General features: G+C 43.2%; 1 protein-coding gene across 6 annotated transcripts in view; it reads left to right on the forward strand.

Annotated features, from left to right (window-relative positions):
• RIC3 (RIC3 acetylcholine receptor chaperone) overlaps positions 1-22,025 on the forward strand; it is a 48,684-nt gene that overhangs the window by 24,719 nt on the left and 1,940 nt on the right. The window contains exons 6-8 of one of the 6 annotated variants that reach the window (XM_074997707.1): positions 6,173-9,043; positions 13,968-16,490; positions 19,647-21,104. In XM_074997707.1, coding sequence (XP_074853808.1) covers positions 6,173-6,666 — 494 coding nt within the window. In that variant the 3' untranslated portion in view covers positions 6,667-9,043; positions 13,968-16,490; positions 19,647-21,104. Of the gene's footprint in view, positions 1-6,172; positions 9,044-13,967; positions 21,334-22,025 lie in introns of those variants that run through there. The other 5 variants (XM_074997708.1, XM_074997706.1, XM_074997711.1 and 2 more) reach the window with 5 other exon arrangements.

Genomic DNA, 22,025 nt, shown 5'->3' on the forward strand with positions numbered 1-22,025 from the left:
ACTGAAACAGAGCGATAGGGATTCATAGACGTGACATTGGCACCAACCCCTGTACCATGTTGATGCCGGCACCAACACCGTATTTAGTTCTGAGTGCTCCGGTGCTGACCCAGCAGACTGTGGGCCAGTTTCAGGTGCCCTATACTCCAACACTGTCCTCGGCGCGTATGACATCGGCACTGACTCCGATGGCCCCACCGTAGTCATCTGCTTCTGACTTGGTGTTGGAGTCAGACTCCTTTTACTTGAGCTCCAGTCAGAGCAGGGGCTCAACAAGGTCGCACCACAGCTGTCACAGGCACCATAGTCATTGCTTGGATGATACGGGTTGGTTGCCAGCTTTGCAGGCGACTCAGAGTGGCCCTTCTGGACCTCGTGGACATTTCACAAGGCACGGGGCCAGGCTGTTGGAGTGCCTTTAATGGTGCTGGGAGCCCACCGATCCCATGCTCAGCACCGTTGGTGTCACTGTGCGCCCTACTACCAGAACAAAGACAGGAAGCGGCAGTCGTTGTGGAGCTGCCTGCGTCTACTTTGTCAGCGTCAACCTCGGCTCCGTCGTCAGCACCATCACAGCAGGACTGAACTCCTTCGGTGCTGACACCATCTGTAATTGTATCCATGGTGCTGATGGGGCAGGCACCAGCCCAGGCATCATCACCAACTCAAGTGCAGGGAGTGGTAATGGCACCATTTGTGCCACCTGTGGCACCGTTTTCTGGCCAGCTTGTGCCTATGCCAGCTCTCCCCTCGCCCCAGTTTGCCCATAATTTCCATGGGGGAGTAAGTGCCTTAACAGGTGACTACTGCCCTTTGCCTCCAAATGGCGATGCAAGGGCTATCAGCTTCTTCCTCCCCAGATGAGGTGGTGGTGAGCTTCATCAGCCACACCTGTATTGGAGGGATGGCAGGGCTTTTTAACAGCTCCTTAGAAGAGTGGCTCAAAACTTGGGGATGCAAGCAGGATGAAATGGACCCTGTCACAGATATTTTGTCCTCTGCAGGCCTCACCAGGGTGGCTCTGCTCATAATCAAAACAATTGCCACTATGGCTAAAACAGTTTGGCAGACCCCTGCTTCCACCCTTCCTATGGCCTGTAGGAATGAGAGATGGTAATTTGACCCATCCCAGGGCAATGAACATTTGTTCACAGACTGCCCCCGCCCCCCACCTGACTCCCTGCTAGTGGACGCTGGTAACCATAGAGAGCACTAAGGGTTCCAGGGTCTCTCCCTGAAAAATAGAGAAGCTAAACGCTTGGACCTCTATGGGAGGAAGGTCTATTCAACGGGATGGTTGCAATTAAGAATTGCTAACCAGCAGGCTCTGGTTAGCAGGTATGCTCATAATGCCATCAGCTCCCTGTCTAGGTTCTCTGAGATGGTGCAACCCAAAGCCAAGCAGGACTTCACAGCTGTGGTGGAGGAGAACAAACTGATTTCAAGGGCAACCTGGCAGGCAGCATTCAATGCTGCAGACACCGCCACATGGGTTATGTCTTCTGGAGTGGAAACGTGCAGGGGTGCTTGGTTGCAGGTTTCTGGCCTGCATCATGAGGTCCAGCAGACAATCCAGGACCTCCCCTTTGATGGCCCTGCCCTATTTTCAGATAAGAGAGATATAAGACTGCACAGCCTGAAAGACTCTAGGGCCACCCTCTGTTCCTTGGGCCTGCATACACTTGCCAACCAACACAGACATTTTAACCCTGTCCTCAGCAAAGACAGTTTCTGCAGCCATAAAGGAATGGTAGTAGAAGGCAGAACAGGATGGATAGGTGCCATTCAGGCCAACAACCTCAAGGCCACCAAAAGGGTGCACAGGGACCCAAGCCTCACTTTTTTCGTTTTGCCTATCCTGCTTGTACCATATGTGGTGCAGCATCACCACAGACTGATGGGTCCAGCATACGGTAGAGAGGGGTTATGCTATTCAGTTCTCTTCATACTCCCCCTTCCCAGCCCTTTGCCCTGTCCCTCTTCATGGACCCCTTTCACAAGATCTTGTTACAGCAGGAATTGCAATCTTTCCTGGGTTCTGAGGCCATAGAAGCAGCTCCTCTCAGGTTCAGGGGATAGGGGTTTTATTCCCAGTATTTCCTAATTCAGAAACCAAAGGGGGGCTTGAGCCCCTTCCTGGACCTAAGAGCTCTTAACGAATAGATAAAAGATAACATTTCGTATGGTATCCCTGCGTCTCATACTCCCAATGCTAGAGTGGGGGGATTGGTTTGCAGCTCTCTACTTACAGGATGCATATTTCCATATTTCAGTCTACCCTAATCACAGGGGGGTTTTCAGGTACATGGCAGATGGCACCATCCTGCCTTTCGATCTGTCTGCGGCCCCAAGCTCTTCACCAAATGCATGCAGGAGTAGTAGCACACCTAGTATGTATGCACACCTAGTAGTATGCAGGCTAGGGGTGCAGCTGTTCCCATACCAGGATGGCTGGCTAGTCAAGGGTCATTCTAGTGATTCAGCGTCTACAGTTGATCCATCAAACTTTTGTAAGCCTTGGTCTCTTGATCAATCAGGTAAAGGCAGTGTAGGTCCTTTCTCAGTCAATAGAGTTTGTAGGGGCCACGACTGGATGCCAGGGCATTCCTGCTGGATGACAGGTTCAGGTCCATGGGGGCCATTATCTGAGACATCCTGGCAGTTCCGCCATGATGGCCAGGTGCTGCTTGCATTTTGTGGGTCACATGGCAACAAGCACCTTCGTGGTAGAGCACGCCAGGTTAAGGATGCTCCCTCTAAGCTATGGCTGTCATTGGTGTATCGTCCTGTAAGAGACCGTTTAAACTTGGTGGTTACGGTGCCAACGTGGACTTTGTCGATCCTGCACTGGTGTTTGGACAAAGGGGTCATCGTCACAGGAGTTCCTTTTGCCCCTCAGCTGCCTTCACATTCCCTATTAACAGATGCTTAGGGCCAGGGATGGGGAGCGCACCTGGGTCAGCTATGAACCCATGCTCTTTGGAGTGTGTCACATCTTCCGCTCCACATAAATATGAGGGAGCTCAAGGCTATCGGACTAGCACGTGTGACTTTCAAGGCCAATCTGACGGGACATTGCGTGTCAGTCAGTACAAACAATGCAACAATGTACTATATCAACAAATGATGGGGTACACGCTCCTCTCCCCTGTGTCACGAGGACATGATGCTCTGGGACTTCTGCATACAGCACATCATTATGCTGTAGGCCTTTACCTGCCAGGTGTGCACAGTTCACTGGTGGACCAACTCAGCAGGTCCCTTATGGATCACACGCCTCTCCAAGCAGAGGTCATTCATTCTATTTTCCTGAAGTTCGGGTAGCCCCAGGTGGACCTGTTTGCCTCCCACCTCAATGTGAAATGCAGGATGTTTTGCTCCTACTGCAATCAGAGCCCGGGGTCCTGGGCAGACGCCTTCAGTGTCCCCTGGTTGGGCAGGCAGATGTATGTGTTCCCTCCAATTCCCCTAGTTCATAGGGTCCTCCTCGAGATTCGCTCAGAAGGGGCGCTGATCATCCTGCCGGCACCGGCATGGGCCCGTCAACACTGGTACTTGACCCTCCTGCACCTGTTGATCTGCAAGCTGATAACATTGCCGATCCGTCTGGACCTGCTGACGCAGGAAGAGTAGAGACTGCAATCTCCAATCGCTGCACCTCCCAGCATGGATGCTCCATGGCTGAGGTATCAGGAGCTGGCCTGTTCAGATCCCATAAAGGAAGTATTGTTAAATAGTAGAAAACCCTCCATAAGGGTGACTTATTTGGCTAAGTGGAAAAGGTTTTCGGGGTGGGTGTCTCACAGAGGGCTATCTCCCTCGCAACCCCAGCCTGTTGATTTTAGATTACCTCTGGGGTCTGGGACAGGAGCGCTTGTCCGTCTCATCAGTTAGGGTGCACTTTGTGGCTATCTCAGCCTTCCATCCTGCTCATGAAACGTCTTCTGTGTTCTCAGACTCAAGTCAAAAGATTTCTGAAAGTTTTAGAAAGAATCAAGCCCCAGATTTGGGCACCACTGCCCTCGTAGGATCTCAATTTGGTGTTAGGCATGCTTATGGGAGCCCCCTTTGAGCGCCTGGCTACCTGCTCCCTGCTGTTTCCGAGTTACAAAACAGCATTTTTGGTGCCAGTTACCTCAGCGAGGAGAGTATCTGAGTTGAGGGCACTTTCAGTGGACCCCCTTGTACACAATGTTTCACAAGGATAAGGTTAGGCTGAGACCTCACCCCACATTTTTACCTAAGGTGTTTTCCATGTTTCACGTTAACCATGACATTTGCTTACTGGTATTTTGCCCAAAGCCCCATGCCTCCCCAAGGGAGCAATGTTTACGTACGTTGGATGTTAGAAGGGCACTGGCATATTCTATGCGAATAGGACTAGGCCCTTAAGAAGAATGCAGCAACTCTTTGTGGCAGTTGCTGATAGGGTGAAGGGCCTTCTGGTCTCCTCCCTGTGGATTTCCTCCTGGATAGTGACGTGCATCAAGGAGTGTTACAAGCTCTCAGGGGTTCCTCCCCCTCCATTTAGGGCACACTCCACGAGAGTGCAGGTGTCGTCTGTGGCGTATTTGGTGCAAGTGCCTATCCAGGACATCTGTAGGGTGGCCATCTGGTCCTCAGTTCATACATTTACAGCACATTACACTTTGACCGAGCACGCATGGGAAGATGCTTTGGGGGGGGTAAAACTGTCCTGCAGTCCGCTAGGGGCTCCGAGCCCACCTTCTAGGCACTGACTTGTAGTCACCCATCTTGGAATGCACATAAACACTCACTCGAAGAAGAAAAGACACTTAACCTGTTCTGTAAGTGATGTTCTTCAAGATGTGTTGCTCATGTCCATTCCAAAACCCTCCCACCTTCCCCAATGTCGGAGTAGACAGCAAGAAGAAACCGAACGAAGGGTGGGGTGGGTGGGTATGGTGTCATGTCGGGTGGTGCATATATTGGTCGCCATATCGGTGCTACTCCAGGGGGCGCAGCACCGACCCTGTGGCTACTGGCTAGGGCAAAAAGCTTCCGGTGACTGGGCATGCACCTGCGCACACCCATCTTGCAATGGACATGAGCAACACATCTCGAAGAACACCAGTTACAGAACAGGTAACTGTCTTTTTTCCAATTATGTTAATGAACAAATTGATTGTGACCTATTCAGCATTTCACTTTGCATGGTTAACACAGTATCTCCTGTCAGAATTGGAGATGCGCTTGAGTACACACCATTTGCTACTTTGCCTGGCTAACATAGATTTATTTCTTTGCTTTTCTTACATTGGCCAGGTTTTATTTTCTTCAGCATACCACCATTGGAAATTAGAACCAATATATTGTGCCTTATTTACTTAATTTTGATCGTGTTTCTTTGTTTGCCCTAATATTGTAAAGATCATTGGAGACGTTAACTCCAGAAGTTCTGTCTTTCTGAAATTCTGCTTTTTAAATTAATTTTGATTTCTTGTTGTTGTAAATGTTGTATGATTGTGTTTTTAAGCCAGCCTGATAGTATTAATTTGTTGAATGCTAAAGGCTTTTTAGCTGTAGATTTAGTATTTTGCCTTTTAGTAAGTTTTCAAAATCATTCAAAACAAATAATAGCCTCCTGCTCAGGTTTCTTAGCCTAGTGCCTGATGCACTTTTAAAAAATGAAAAAAAAAAGCAAAAGCATATGATTTTTATCTAGTTATCCAGCGTTGTAAAAGATAAGTTTAATTCTGTATCTGAGATCTTCAGAACGTCTTTGTGCATCTCTAGGAATGTATGAGATATTCAGAAATTTATTACTTAAAGATTTAGGGCCAGATTTCAAAAGATAATCAGCCAGAAGCTCCCATAGGTCTCGGTCTAATCCCAGAGATGGGTGTGGAGAGCTTTGAAATGTTTGAAAGCTTGACCCAACTGTAGTCAGCAGGAGTTTTGCCATTGATTTCAGTGGGACCAGGATTTCTCCCCATCCCCTCAAAGTTTGGGATGGTATTAATTTGAAATAGCTTTTGCTCTGCTGAGACTCCTTAAAATACAGCAAAGTGTTGTTCCCTGTGACCTTAAAATTCTTAGGATAAGCTCTGAATTCCTTGAACAGATTTGTTAGCATGGTTGTAGCAGTAGACTATATTTCTTTTACAATCAGATTTAATATTTTAAAGCGCATGTCACTTTTGTTCCTAAGGTTATCCAGAGGAGACCTATCCTGTCTATGAGAATTCTGATGGCTTCAAACGTAGGCAGGAGACTCTCCTTGTGGATTACCCTGATCTCAACCAGCCCTCTGCTGAAGAGATAGCTGAAAGAATGGAGGCTGTGGAAGATGAGGATGATTTGTGTAGTGACTCCTTACTATCACATCTCACTGCAGAGTGTGAAAACCAGGATACGGGACAGAAAAAGGACCACCAGAACACCTTCAGTGACCAAGGTGGTGTCCTCCATCACAGCCATAACTCTGAGAAATGCTATTGTTGCCACTATGACGAGGACGACCCTGCTGTCATAGCAGAGAATGCTGGGTTCCATGCTGACAGCTGCAGTGAGGCTGAAGACACAGCCAAAGAGGATCTCTCAATGGATTCTGACAATGAAAATGTAGAACTCAAAAGCCAAAAAGTCAATGAACCAGACGCAGCAGGCATGCTGAGAAAGCGAACTGCAAAGGGACTTGAGTAATGGCGACCACATCCTCTGTGGGCATTATAATGATAGCGATAACAAGATTCCACAAACTTTTGCACCTGTGCTGTTTGTTCTTGATCCACACATACCTTCTCCAGCTCTTGGCATTGTTTCCACCCCGTTGATTATGGCCATGCCATTATCACCATCTGAACTGGAAGCTAATGGCTCCCTTGGTGTCACTCCATTGCTTATTACCTCCAGCACTTGCCTGCTAGAGATGGCGATGAACAGGAAAGATGATTCTATTCATACTCTGGCTACATAATCCGATGTAATTGCTGCTTCTGAATAACCATTTCTTTATCTGAAATGTTAGTGTCCTGCTTGCCACATTGGGAATGGACTTCCTGCCCCAATTGTCCAGAGCCTACCAGCTGGCTTTGGTATCCTGCTATTAGTTATGAAAACAAGATAACTTGTATCAGATTACTTAGGAGGATGGAGCGGCAAGTGTGAAGTTGGTAGCTACTCTTTTTCTCTCAAGCAGCTTTTAATTGTCTCCTTGCTGCAAAACAGCCGATTTCTTTTTCAACCGCATTGCTGTCACAGTGATCAATTTGTACAACAGAACAGGATATGTATTGCTTGACCGCTGCGGCATTCTTAGCTAAGTGCCTGCATGCACCTAGGAAGTGAAACAGTGTCTCAGGACTGCACATGCAAATGGCTAATTGCCTTTATCAGGTGGCTCCTTATTGTGACCCCTCACAAAGTGTACTCTAATGTTTGCATTGTACGCTGGTATTTATGATAGCTTACTGTTGTGAAAATAGTCCATAGAAGAAGGAAAAGGGAACAAATTATAGAGAAAACATTGTAAACACTTTATTTCCCCTGTTAGGAATATATTTTTACTTTATTTTTAAATGCATGGATTGTAAAGCATGGACTCATTAGGACCTCTTCTTGCCCCATCCATGCCCTGAATAGTTTGATTCTGGAGTTGTCTTTCATAATAAAAAGCAAGATTTGAAAGTGCCCAGAATGTTCTTAAGGGGTTTGAGATTCATGGACAGGATTATATATCTGAATCTTTTTTTCCATGATGCCCCTTATCAGAACAATTTCCGTCACCTTATCCTTTATTATACTTTTAGTATTAAAGAATGAGTTGGAAGTACTGAGAACTTTTTGACACATGGATGCCTTAAATGATATATTAATACAGATCGTGGTAATAATTCGTTTAACCCGCATTACTGACCTGTATTGCCTGCACCCCTCAGAAGCTGTGCAAAGAGTTGGGGAGAAGAGAGGTGAGAGAGAGGGAAGTAACTGCTAGGCAGGAGCCTGGGTACGAATGTGTAGGATTGTTGGGGGTGAATGGGAAAAGTATGGAACAGGTTTTTGGGCAGGGCAGAGCAGGTGAGGGTAGTGACTGCTCGCTGTGCCAGTCTCCATGTGTCCCTTCACCCCCCCACTCAGCCACCCCCTTTCCTCATGTGGCTCTCCACCCTCTTCCCCCGCCCCCCCGAGTCCCTCCATCTGAGGGTTGACAGGGTTTTTGACCAGCAGCAGAACACCTGGTCGAAAACGAAGCTGAGGTGCTGGTGAGCTGGAACTCTGTGGCAGCTGTGGGGGAATTATACCATGCACCCTCCACCTCTTCTGGGCACAAACACAGGCAAGGGACTGCTCACAACCCAACTACAGTGCGCAGGTGGAGGGGCCACAGCATGATGCCCCACAGCTGCTGGGGCTGCAGCTGCTAACCTAGCTGTAAGGGAGGGCCCTGCAAAAGTATGGATAGGTCAGGATCATCAAAAAGTGGGAAGGCAATGGCCCTCTGGGCCCTCTCGCCATTCTGGCACTACCACACGTAGGCTCCCTGTATGATGCCTGGGGAGAGAGATACCTACAAATAGACAGACAGCGACACCTCTCAAAAGCCACCTCCCTAATAAGCTTACCAGTAGGGGATGACAGAAGGCAGGTGTCCTAAGCCACTTCTCATCACCCAGATCAAAGTAATTCAGCTAACTGGAATACAGTAAACTCTTGTTCAGCTGGTAGTTGATCAACTGGAACCCTCAGATAACTGGTATAATGTCAGCAAAGCCTGAACCATGAGGTGGCTTCCCTTTTTTTTTTTTTAAACCTCCAGACAGTCCTGGGGCCCTAGCGGCCCATCCCCGTATGATTATCCATTAAGTATTACTTTACCCAAACGACAATCGATCCTTTCTGACTGCCCTTGTCTCTGTTCAATAGCAAGTGGGGTACCAGCTAAAACTTTAAAAATGGTCCGTTTCTGTGTCCTATTTCAGAAGTAACCAGTGTTCCCTGCAAGCTGAGTGCTTGGGCAACCATGCAGGAGGGATTCAGGTGCCGCTCAGCTGGTTAGCAGAGTGCCCACAGCCATCCACAGGTGTGTCTACTGGTGGTGCACATCCATACATGCCTCAATGCACATCACAAAATTTATTCTGCCCATCGATGAGGGGAAAAAAAAAATCTGTGGGAACATTGGCAGTGACCCATTTGAAGTTATGTCATAGAACTGGAAGGGACCTCAAAAGGTCACTGAGTCCAGTCCACTGCACTCACAGCAGGACCTAGTGTCATCCCTGACAGATTTATTTAAACATCTAAACCTGCACCAGGCTTTTGAAAGGCCCTATCAAGGATTGAACTCATAAACATGCGTATAGCAGGCCAATGCATTAAGCACTGAGCTACTCCTCCCCTACAGCTGCCAATACACAGCAAATCACAAGCAGATGATATGATACAGCTGTGGTACAAGCAAAGACCAAATCTTTTATTAAAATGCTTAAGAAATCAGAGCTGAGGAAGATGAGTCTGGCAATCAGCTAAATGTAGCTCTAGCAATTGTTCCTCACCTAGGTGGGGAGTGGATGGAAAAAATCAGGATTCTATTTCTTGGGAAATGCTAGTTTGTAACCTAATTGTTGTGAGCCAGGGGATTTACACAAATCCCACAGAGTTCAGCAGACAAGTACTCAAGTGGCCTGGCCCTGATCGGGCTAAGTCCAAATCCCATAACACCAAATGTCACCACACTGTTGGACCAGGAACATTCAAGTATCACAAAGGAGAGCGGGAGAGAACGAGTGAGCGAGCGAGAAGGCAGGCCCCACCTACGCCCAACTCCTTCCCAGGCCCAGTAACTTTTCCTCCTCCCTGACTGCCTTTTCTCCAACCCCCTTCTGGGGCTGTTTTCAGTCTGCCTCCCAGGCTTTGTGGGTGTTTCCTCCTCCCTGGCTGATTTTGACCCTAAACACCTTCTGCTCCCAGCAGCCTCTCAGAGGAGTTGTTAATTCCAATCAACTGCTTGGATTTTTCGCTCCCCCCGCTTCAGTCCACATGAGGGTTCACGCTGCCACAGTTGTAGTTAATGTGATACAGTGTTTTTTGAGATTGTTCAATTTCATATTATTTTGAATTTTATTTTAATTGTATTTAATGGATAGGATTTTCTATTTTTTTTTATTTCAGTTTATACAAAAGGTTCAACAAACATAAGGGCTACGTCTACACTAGCCCAAAACTTTGAAATGGCCACGCAAATGGCCATTTCGAAGTTTACTAATGAAGCGCTGAAATACATATTCAGCGCCTCATTAGCATGCGGGTGGCCGCGGCACTTTGAAATTGGCACGGCTTGCCGCCGCGCGGCTCGTCCAGATGGGGCTCCTTTTCGAAAGGACCCCGGCTACTTCGAAGTCCCCTTATTCCTATGAGCGGATGGGAATAAGGGGACTTTGAAGTTGCCGGGGTCCTTTCAAAAAGGAGCCCCATCTGGACAAGCCAGGCAGCGGCGAGCCACGTCACTTTTGAAGTGCCGCGGCTGCCCGCATGCTAATGAGGCGCTGAATATGTATTTCAGCGCTTCATTAGTAAACTTCGAAATGGCCATTTGCGTGGCCATTTCGAAGTTTTGGGCTAGTGTAGACACGGACAAGGTGAGTAGGCACCAAGCACTCCCACTCACCAAATGCCTTAGCCTAGAGTTCCCATGACAGGCTGCATGGACACATCTGCTGGCCATCTCTCCTCCCTGCACCAGTCTGCTTTCTGCACAGGGCTGCAAATGAATGGCCCCTGGCCAGGAGAAGCAGATCAGTGTGCCCCTTGGGGGATGGGCAGTAGGAACAAGCAGTCTATCCATCCCTCTCGATCACAGTCAAGGTGGTCCCAATTTGACATGTAATAGAAGAGGCAACACCAAATTAAGCCTCTTTCAGGCCTGAAAACTTTCCCATGGCCATGTGGCCAGTGAGTGCTAGAAGCCAGAGGGACAAGCATTTGCATCTTGTGCAAGAGTTATAAATCCTTGTGTTCACAGCACATAAGATACAGCTCAGTACAAACCTGTGGTACTGGAAGTCGCTACAGCTCCACTGAAGTCAGTGAGTCTTGATGGGAACAAGAGAATTGTGTTTGCTTTAAGCATGAAAATTCATTGACAAACTGCATGGGGAACCAACTGTTTATGCGAAATCAATCCTGTAGCTTTTACTGTGCAGGGACTATCAGAAGAGTTTCCCTTCCTTTTTAAAAAAAGTCATATTTGTCTGAAACAATTCAAGTTTAATTCTTCTGCAGATGTTTTGTATTAACAAACACTAAAAATCTCTTACAACATATACCACGTATTTGTGAAAGTACCAAATTAGTTCTTACATATAGTGAGAAATACATAGGCTCCAGAATACTGAAGAGTTTCTTTAAAATTTTACTTCAGAAAAAGCACATTTTTGCAGATTTATCTAAAACGTCAAATAGTTATGAACCAAAATATGCCTGACCATGTAAAACAGGATAAGACAGTCATGTGCAAACAGACATTATCACATTCTTGGCATTCTGGGGGCTGGGGGGCGGGGGAAGACTGGTTAAATACTTATTTTTTAAAAGTAAGACAGAAACTTCTCTGATTCTGATCATTTCCCCTTTTTGATCCTGACATTTAAAGGAAATCCAGACAATAACATAGTTAGATTTTACTGTATAAAAATTGTTTTGTTTTAAGAAAGGCACAGTGATGAATTACAAAATGTTTATGTGGGACCCTTTTAGTAATCCTTTTATGTTCTCTTTACTGAACCAACAAAAACAAAACAAACACATAGCATCTGGAATTTTGACTTTCTGGAAGTATAAGTAAATAGAAATCAGAAACAGAGCCAAACAGCCCCAACAATTCCTTAAAAGGTTAGTTAACACCTAGTAGTCTACTGTCATTATCTGGCTCATAATAGGGCCTGGACACATTACCTTTATTTAAGGGGGATAACATAAACTTGACCTTTTTGGACAATGAGTGGTTCAAATAACACCCACTTTTTGAGATCCAGCTTTAGTAAGCAAGTCCTGGATTAAAATCCTTTGAGAAAAATTATGATTTTTTTGTTGATCTTCTGTTCATGTTTATAAGAATCTATGCACAAAGCCCCACAAGAAGTCAGGGCAGGATCAATGCAAGATTGGGGCCTTACTAATTGACTGGACACATGCACAAGCTAAACAAATAGTAAAACATAAAACCTTTCTTATAACTTTTTTAAAGTGATAGTTACCTCATGTTACTTGCACAATATTCAATACAAGATATTAGACAATAAAGTTCTCATCAATTAACCAAGTCTGTTTATAGATGAACCCTAAAACAAGTTAACATCACTGTTCATGCTGTCAGTGCAGTAGAAGTCAAGTGCAAATCAAACCGAGTACCACTTGCTGAAATTTCTTTTACATTTATATGAAACAATTGGGCAATGGTGGAAAAAAAAACACATTAAAAGCTACTTAGGGTACATATGTTTTGTTTTTTTTTATGAAGTACAAATAAAATACACATGTGCCCTAATTTTCCTCTCACTTTACGGACGTCTTCCCAGTCTCTTTTGAAAGACCTTTGTTTAAATGTCATGTAGACAACTTATGCTTTAAAATGGCAGCAGAATTAACTTAAGAGGCCAAATGGTTATTTTTGTTTCATAGAAATTTTAGAATATGAAGCTAAAAGGCTCATTACTTTACTATTTACATTTCTTATCTCTCAAGAAACCATCCTAGGTGATTCAGTAATTACGTGGCTATTATTTGATGATGTTCTGCAAACTTGGTGTGCAATGCAACATGCCTAGTTTCTCAGACATGCACAAGTACTTACATGTTTTCTTACACATAGCACTTGGTTGCAACACAGTGTCTTGTGACTTTTTTAAGGCACATTCCATAGCCGGGCCAAATTCTGCACTGACCTATTCTTGAGGTAAGTCCTTTGACTTTAATCAGGTTAGATGGGATGTACCTCAATGGTTAAATATAGTCTCAAGTCCAGCTTATTTCAAAGAGTTTTTCTGCAAGTCCCTGTTGTACTTGCTTGCTCTAAGTCAAGGTCAGTCCAATTTAAAAATAAAGAAAAAAAAACCAAACACAAATGGCTCTCTTTAGAGAGGTACACAACTACATGGGTGCAATACAGGGGATAGCCCCAAAGTCTATCCAAGTCAATGGAAAACCTCACTTACTTCAGTGGGCTTTGGGGAAATACAAGTATGTACAAATTTGCATATGAGATGACACTTTTTCACTAACCAGCTAGAAAACTCAATAACATTACATCATCCCACCAATGATCATTGTATTACAGCAAGCAAGATCAAACTCTATTATTCCTTGTTCATACCATCCAATAGATGTGGCAGTCTTTTGCTATCGAAGTAAGGTTTCCACTAAATGACATGCCAAAGCTTTGACACAACAAGCACACTGACTGTCAATTATTGACTCCCTGAGAGGCTTTCATTCTATTTCCAGTACACCCTTTCATGTACAAAATAAAACTCTACAGTCTTAGTACATGGATTTCTTTAGTTTCTAGGTTCTTTGTAACTACACTCCTCTGTTGGCAGAGTCACTAAAACAATATTTATAGTTGGGGTGCTGAGTGCCACTGAACCAAACTGTAAAATCTGGGTCTAATGGAAGCCACTTCAAGCCAGGTGGTGCATCAGCACCTCCTACCCCCCCTACTTTCAGCACCTGTGCCTGTTGGCATTTTCATTCTTTTAAGAAAACATGGCCAAACATCCGAAACCATTGGAATTAGAAAGAACAAAGGAATCCACTTGAAGAAGTTGTGATTAAAGTTGCTATGCTCTTCTGGCCGGTGGTGGGCAGCACATAAAGACATGAATTCTGACCGAAAATGCTAGCATGTTTAGAGTCTCCCATATCAAAACTGGTTGCTCTCCTGAGAAGTTATTCTTTACTGTTGGAGCATCTCTCCCTCTAATGTAATGTCATTTGTTTTCTTTGAGGTTCCTCGCATGTCTTTGCAGCATCCTCCCGGGCACACACAATGCACTACTGTACTTGGAGTGGGAAGCAAGCATGCAAAAGGACACACACAGGATGCAGCAGAATTATGGCTGAGAATACAAGAGTTGCATTTCTTAATGATAATTATCCTTCCACTGTAAAATGCAGTGTGGTTTTCTCACACCATGACCTTTGCTATGGATGATATCAAGGCCCTTTGCAGGTATTAAAATCCCTGGAGGGGAGGGGAAGAGAGAGCAGAGAAAAGCAAATATTGGTCATTCCAATGAGCAGCTAAAAATAGATAGATGTTTCTGTCATAGTGGGGCCATTTTAAAAGCTGAGCATACAGGTATGCACTGCACCTTGTTCTGAATGTCATCAAATCCTGGCTCTCTCATAGCACCAGAAGAAGCAGACTCTAAAAGTCAGAGTCCACAGAGACTTGGTGCTGTGTCTGGACAACATACCTTAGAGATCCAATATTTAGAGCAACCTAGCAGCCTAAATGGGCACTACTGAGGATAAGGGAAAGGTGAATCCATTTTACAAATGTGCACAGATATTCTAGTTAGAGATAACCCAGCCTTTAAAGTTCAGCTACCTTGCACTGCAGTGGTAAGAACCAATCTGATCAATTAACTAAAGCCATTAATGCCTTTAAAGACTCAACACCTTCCCAGAAACAGTCACAAATATTCACCCTTGATAGAATTGGGAAGCAGGGAAGTTAGACAGTGCCATCCTCCTCTCCATTATAATGACCCAAAATGTGAACAGAGGTGAAGAGCTGAGACCTTACTTTGTAGCAGTTTACTCATTTAACTTAAGCCTCTTTAATTCTCTCGAGCAATTCCCCAAGGCCAGTTTATGTTTTTCCCCAAATGTATTTGCTAATCAAAATGACATGCTAACTAATTGCTACAGACCATTCTTGGCTGTACATGGTTCACAAACTATTCTTTGTTAGTATCAGAAATAGGAAATTCAAGTTCTCTTGGAGCATTCTGAATTGGACACAAACCACAGTATTGTCCTGGCTAGATGAGCTTAACTCAGAACCTTGAAGCAAGAGGGACTTGAAGTCAGAGTGAAAAGCAGAGGTTCCAAACCAGAAATATACTGATCTGATTAGACTGTAAGAGGTGACCTGAAGCAAGACCATGCAGGAATCCAACCTCATGACTGCCTTTAACTATTCCAAAAGACATCAGGATCGATGGTGCTGAAAACACATATAGCACACTCTTGGGGGCAGATAATCAGATGATACCAATCACCATTAAATGGATCAGTTACAATTTACAGCAGCTGATGATCGATGCCCTGGACTCAGCTTTGAAGCAAAACTTTGTTATAAATCTCGAAAAAAGATGTCTTGGTGCCTCGTCCCTACCTGAATCCAGACTTGAAGTTAAGAATGATAGTAAAGGGTATGTTTACACTTACAGCATAAGCACATTAAACTTTGGAAAGAACTGGCAGGGTTAGAAATCTAATACAATTTCCAGTGTTCTCTTACTAAGCAGAAATTTGCTGACCTAATTTAATTTACTTGCCAAGCAGTCTTTCATTTCCAGACACGTACTCAAAAACAACCTTAAAGTCTCCTGCCTGGGAATATTTACCCCAAATTTAAAACAAAACACCCAATTTAAAAAAAATTGCCTACATGGAAGATTTTCTACAATGGTGAGGGAACCGGTAGAGCCCTATTTGGTAACTTGAATTATTATTCCTTCCGTATACCACAGGAAAAACCTCTTCAAGCCATTAAGCTATCATGAAATCATTGAAAAGGAAGAGACAAAGTCGGACCTACATTGTATTGGAGAGACCACAACATAGTTCAGAAACTCTTCTGGAAAAGCCCTGCCATAACGTGCCATCTGGAATGTTAAAGATTCTTAAAGTTCTGGCACTGATCATTCCAGATACAGTATGTCTTGCTTACTCTACTGGCCATCGCAATAAGGAGTCCTGCCATAGCAGAAGCAGGGTTTATGGGATTCAGTTATTTGAAGCTGGATTTCTAGTACAATTTTCAATTTCCTGATGAGAAATCTTAGAAATGATGAAGTTGTACTTTTCTGTAACCAGTATTAAAGTGAAAGAGATTGATGTTATGAACATGAACTGGAACCTTGGTACTGCCACACAGAAATTAAACATCCACACTTTAATCATCAGAGAACCTGTCTTGGACCAAGATCTCCAGAGTTCTAGTTCCAGTTTCAGCCAATGACTTGTTGTTTGCCCTAGTGTGAGTAATTTAACCAATCTACTTCTCAGCTACCGTAACAAGAGGATAATAGTATTTACCGACCACTTTGGGGCTATTTTATTAGCTAACTTGTCCAGGTCCTTGCGAAATGCTACACAGGCTTATTATTTTCTGGATGCTTGTTTAGAAGCTTTGACATTTATTGGCCTAATAACGTAAACTGAGCCTGAACTATCTGGAACACTACAGCAAGAAACATAATACAAAGGAATTTTTCATGAAAGAAGAGTATGATCAGGTGAGTGCCCAAGCCTGTGATATAGTTAAAGATTTACTAAAGTGATTCCTGCATCTCACTACCAGCTGGTAGCAGTTACCAGCCAGACAGGTAGTATGGTTTTAAGTGCTTGGGACAAAGTCTAAAAATCCTTGTCTGGTTTGAATGAAAATTTTATTTTGTAATGCCAACCACTAGGCTCCAAACTAGAGCTGATCAAAAACATGAGGGTGGAGAGGTAGGGCCCAGAAGAAATGTGCTAGAAATTGCATTATTTTGGTCATAAAATCGTTGCTTTTTTGGTCAACTCCACTACAAACCCATCTGTGTTAGCAGCGGAAATACAGATGTCCAGAACTAAGGAAGTGATAGTGCATCAAAGAAGGGAGCCTATATGATGGTGAAGATCAGAGGCTTGGCATTGTAACCCCACTAGGATAATCCTCAAACACTTGTTGACTACTACCCAAAAATATATGTGCACAGATTGGCAAAGAAGGCTGTTGGCAAAGGCACAGATCCCTCTCAGCAGGACCTAGGCAGGGTATATATAGCTACACAGAAATCACAATTTTATCTGATCCCCACCTTTTCTTTGGGAATGTTTTGATTAAGGCCACCCTCTGAGTTTTAAAAATACTACCATATTTAGAGACATTTGAAGCTAGACAATATTGTAACAGGATTTCTTCTTTCTAGGGTGGACAAGGCAATCCTTTCGGTAGTAGGGAACCAGCTTTTGGTCCATCTCAAGTCTTAGGATGTATTTTATCCATTCCATACCGGAAAGAAACTGTCCTGGTGCAAGGTGGATAGATTGTTGCCGTATCTGATAAACATGTTTTAAGCGTTACTTTTATAATGTAGATAGTACCGAAAGCTGAGCTATTAACAAAAAATCCAATCAGATTTCATACGTTTTGGGGTATCTTGCCATTGCAAAAATTACTGGTCAAATGTTGTCAAGTATCAGAGGGGTAGCCGTGTTAGTCTGGATCTGTAGCAGCAACGAAGGGTCCTGTGGCACCTTATAGACTAACAGAAAAGTTTAGAGCATGAGCTTTCATGAGTTAACTCACTTCTTCAGATGCTGGTCCAGCATCTGGTCAAATGTTGTGATTTTTCCCATTGCTCAAGGCCAAACATAGGTGAAAGTGATGGGATCAGTATCCGAGACAGTGCAGAACAGCCTGAAGAATCAAAGGGGGCTAAAAAGACCATGTACTGTAGTTATTTGCTATTATTAATAGCTAATTAATTAGTTATTAATACAGGGACTTTAGAAGTTGTCTGGAGTGGAAGGTTCAAAAGTGCCTAAGGGAGTGAGGAACAAAACTCCAGTTGGTACTTTGGCTCCTAACTCTCTTCGGCAGTTTTGAAACTCCCAGTTTTTACATACTTGGTTCCGATCTTGCAACTGGCCTTCACATTAGTATGCTACTCTAGCAAAAGTCAATGGGATTATGTCTGAGTACCAGGGCCCATAATACAGTGCCAGTTGGAGGATCAGGGCCTCAATCTTTCTCTGAATAACTTAAATGAAACTCAAACCCCAAGCAAGCTCCCAGCTAGAAATTCTGAACAAGCAATTGCCTTATAATTTCATCACATGCACAAATAATAATGATCAATGACACTATAGCACTAAAAAGTAAATCTGATTTACCCTCCCCATTCTGTTTCTCTAGAAAAGTTGTTTTTAAAATGTATTGTTACTTGTAACATCCCTAAACGATCTGCCCAACCCTGGGTGAGGATAACTAACAGGGAGAACAAGCACTTACATGTTCATATGTCAGAAGCATGTCTCTATGTGGTTGGTAATATCCCATACAGGTAAGATGTCAGTCATAGTTCATATAAGGCCCTTTGTTTTTAAACCAGACATGCACCACAGACAGACTGACTGCAACACCAGTTAGAAATGGCTGATTCAAACCAAAATACAATGTGCCACAGAAACAATGAGTGTCTGAATTGCCATAGGAATAAAGAACAAACAGGCAACGTGATGAGAGGAGTTATCGGGATATGTTCAAGAATGCTGGTTTTATAACGACTTACAGATGTATACTAAAATACAACTACACAATCATTTTGAAAAGAGGAAAACTAGCGTGTTGTTTGCCCAGTGTCTCTGACTCAGCTTTTTTCTGCTCATGTGATAATCAAGCATTATATTGGGGGTGAAAGCTTGAGCCTTGATGAAATCAGAGGCAAAACTCACATTAATTCTAATGGGACAAAGATTTTACCCTAGCAATTTAGTTAGCTAAAAAGTTTCTCTGAAGTGCATGGGTAACAGATAATAAATTCACACTTGTATGTTTCCAACAATACCAACTCAAATTTAATACTGTACACATAAATAGTATCTGCCATCCAAGGGTCTCAAAGCATTTAACTGATTAAGTCTCAAAATATAACTGGGAAGATGATCTGATAATAATTAACACCATTTGACACATGGGAACTGACACAGTGAGTCAGCATAGTACTAAAACTAAGGTCCACCTTCTTCCTGGTCACATGCTCTAACTGCTACATAACATTACAATTGTAGGCCAATTTTAAGACAGATTTTGTCTTTTAGGGGTATGTTTTCCAATTAATGTGCAATCAACAATCATGTAAAACATATCTTGTTGCTTTTCTCAGACTCTGTCTTGTCAGACTCTCACCCAGGGCTTTAAAAGATTCCTATGTATCCGCAAGCAAGAGTTTGTACGTGTTTTTTTAAAGTGCTACTATAGTTTTGTATAAAAACACTCATTGTGTGGCAATCGTTGGAACAGTTTCTGACCAACCAAATTATAAAGCAAGTAGAAAGGTTTCTTCACCAATTTAACTTTTCATAAGTGCACTGTCAACATAGAGCAATTTGACAAAACCAACACACTGCATCTAAAAAACAGGCTTTCAATAAAGCTCATATAGGTCAAGTCTTCTTGGAAAGGGTTCTGACAAACATACACTTATAAAAAAAAAATGCATACCTTCTTGCAATTAAATAAAATACATGTTTAAAACATTAATACAGTTTCTTCCAATACAAATGTATTTCTGAGTATCAGCTACTGAGCTCAAGTTCAGTGGAAACAGCAAAATATTTTGAAATTTCTGAAAAATAAAAACAAAATGAGTAGTATTTTCACAAATCTTTTTTCTCCTCCTCAGCCAGCTGCAATATCAAAGAAACACTAAAAAGCAACAAAACAATTAAGTTTACGTGGCTACCGATCAGGAAATCTAAAAGGCAATTTACAATGGGCAGAAGCAAATGGATGGAGTGTATTTTCACAGAGCACTGTGCATGGCAGGTGTCTGTAGAGGTCATGTGTGATTAGCTAAAGGAGTATCAATGCTGTGTAACGGCATCCTTCTTACCTGCAGAAAGCTCTATGGGCAAACTGAGGTTTATGTGAGAATGGAGGTTTTCCATTAGCCACACATGTCTTTTATGAAGATTTGCCAAGAAATTTGAGAATCAACCCATACTTCTAATAAGGGCAGCCACTGTGCAAAGTATGCAGATTTACCAGAGAAGGTATTGTGGGCAACTGCCTCCTTCAGTACAAATGTACACGTGTTTTCTTCTTGAATCACAAGATCATGTGTTTTCAGACAGTCTTGAAATTAAGTGTCGGGTTCCACTGCTGAAAAAGGCAGACTTTTATGCTGTGCAGAGAACTGTTGACTTCAAACGAAAACCCTGTATCTCTGGGCACCTCTCAAATAGCAGAAGCACCACTTAGGTGTCAGAGTCCACCAGCTTTTGGCAGAAGCAGGGAGTAAGACTGATGGAACATAACTGAAGACTCCACTTGCGCCAATCTTCTGGGCAAAGACTGTCTCCTCCTGTGTGCTTTACAGTGTCCAGTATAGTGGATCACCACATGAAACAGATAAATGAATGCTGTGAAAAGTTGCTGAGATGAAAGAGGTCACACTGGACCTATTTAGTGAAAGTTCTTGTCCCCATGGGCCGAACTGATCACATTCTCTTCAGCTGGCAGTGAATATTGCAAGGTAAGAGCTTTCATTGGGAAACTGAGCACTTTTGAAAATCTGACCCATAACGTCTATGCTGGTTGAAAATTCCTCACTAAAGCTAGAGATGGGCTGGAAGTGCTGCATCCCAGGCTTTGGTTCAGCATTATACAGAGAATGGTCAGCACTGGTTTGGTTGAAGAGCCATAAGATTACAAACTCTCTAAGTGTGGGGTCCTGATATACAGGATTTTCTTGTGGGCCCCCTTTGAGAGTGTACGTAGAAATGTATTGCTGGAATGAGAACAGTGTGGTCATTTATGGTGCTGTGCCATTACGATGGTCACACTACTACTGTAAGGCCACTTGAAAAATAATTGCTTCAGGCAGAAATTAATTGGAAAGACACAAATGGATTACCATGACGTCAGAATTCATAATAAAGGCCTAGCTAATGCTACTGTGTGATGATGCTTTATTCCTTTTTCTAAGTGACATTCATTGCCTCAGAGTGGGATGCTAGCTAGCTTCTAAGATGCGGACTCAGTGTAGCAGCACTGACATTGTGTTTTATTGAATCACTTCCCACCTCTCCACAAGGGCAAATAAGAAAACCCTACAAAGAGAATGTTCACAACAGAAACTCCAGTTTGCTGGATGCTGTTGCCCTCTGATTTGCAACTGGCTTGGAAACTGCTATTACTATGTTTCCTAAAAATCACTGAAATTCTGATCATATTTCAGCCAAGCTCCTTGTATCCACTTACATCTTAATGTGTTAACTTCACTGTAAAGCTGAATGGCCATATGCAGCCTTCAGATAAATTTCCCCATTGTGTGGACAACATTAGATGCACATCCAATGGCACTATTCAACTGATTCACTGATACTGCCCAAACACACACATTTGTCTTAGATAATGGACTCGGAGAGAGGAGGTGGAGCAGCAGTGTAAGAGCTTCACCAATGAGGAAAGCGTGAAGAAATGTTTACTCTAGGTGTTAGAGTGACAAGTTAAATTAAGAAGTTACATTAAAATGTAAGATGTTAACATATAAGCAGCTCAGGGAGAGTTTCTTTATGTCCCTCTGCCAAAATTAATAAAAAAGCAAGATTAAAGTGTCAGTACTTACAGTTTAAAACAACATGGAGTCAATCTAACCAAATTCTCACTGGGACATTGTAGAGGAATTATATGATTAGATATTGTTCTTATCATTCTCATCTGTCTATCAAAAGGCCGAGATTTATCCACTGTTAAATGCCAATATGAAAGCATTCCAGAAAATATTGGTACTAACACTCTCTTACCAGCATGTCTAATTTGGATGCCAGTCAAACCGGTTATTTGGGATGGCAGATCCCTTTGAAAGTATTTATAAAATGCACTGGCATTGTGCTAGGCATGAGCTACTTTCTTGGGACTTACACAATCCCATATATTGTGCTTTGTTTAGAAAGAATCTGCAGGCTTAACAAAATAGCAAGAATAAAAGCTTTGGGGAGAAAAGAGAAAAACTTTAAAACATTAATCTGCCATTTCTTTGTTAAAAATCGAAATCAGA

This window comes from Carettochelys insculpta, chromosome 6, assembly GCF_033958435.1.
Source record: "Carettochelys insculpta isolate YL-2023 chromosome 6, ASM3395843v1, whole genome shotgun sequence".
In the NCBI taxonomy this organism is placed as follows: Eukaryota; Metazoa; Chordata; order Testudines; family Carettochelyidae; genus Carettochelys; species Carettochelys insculpta.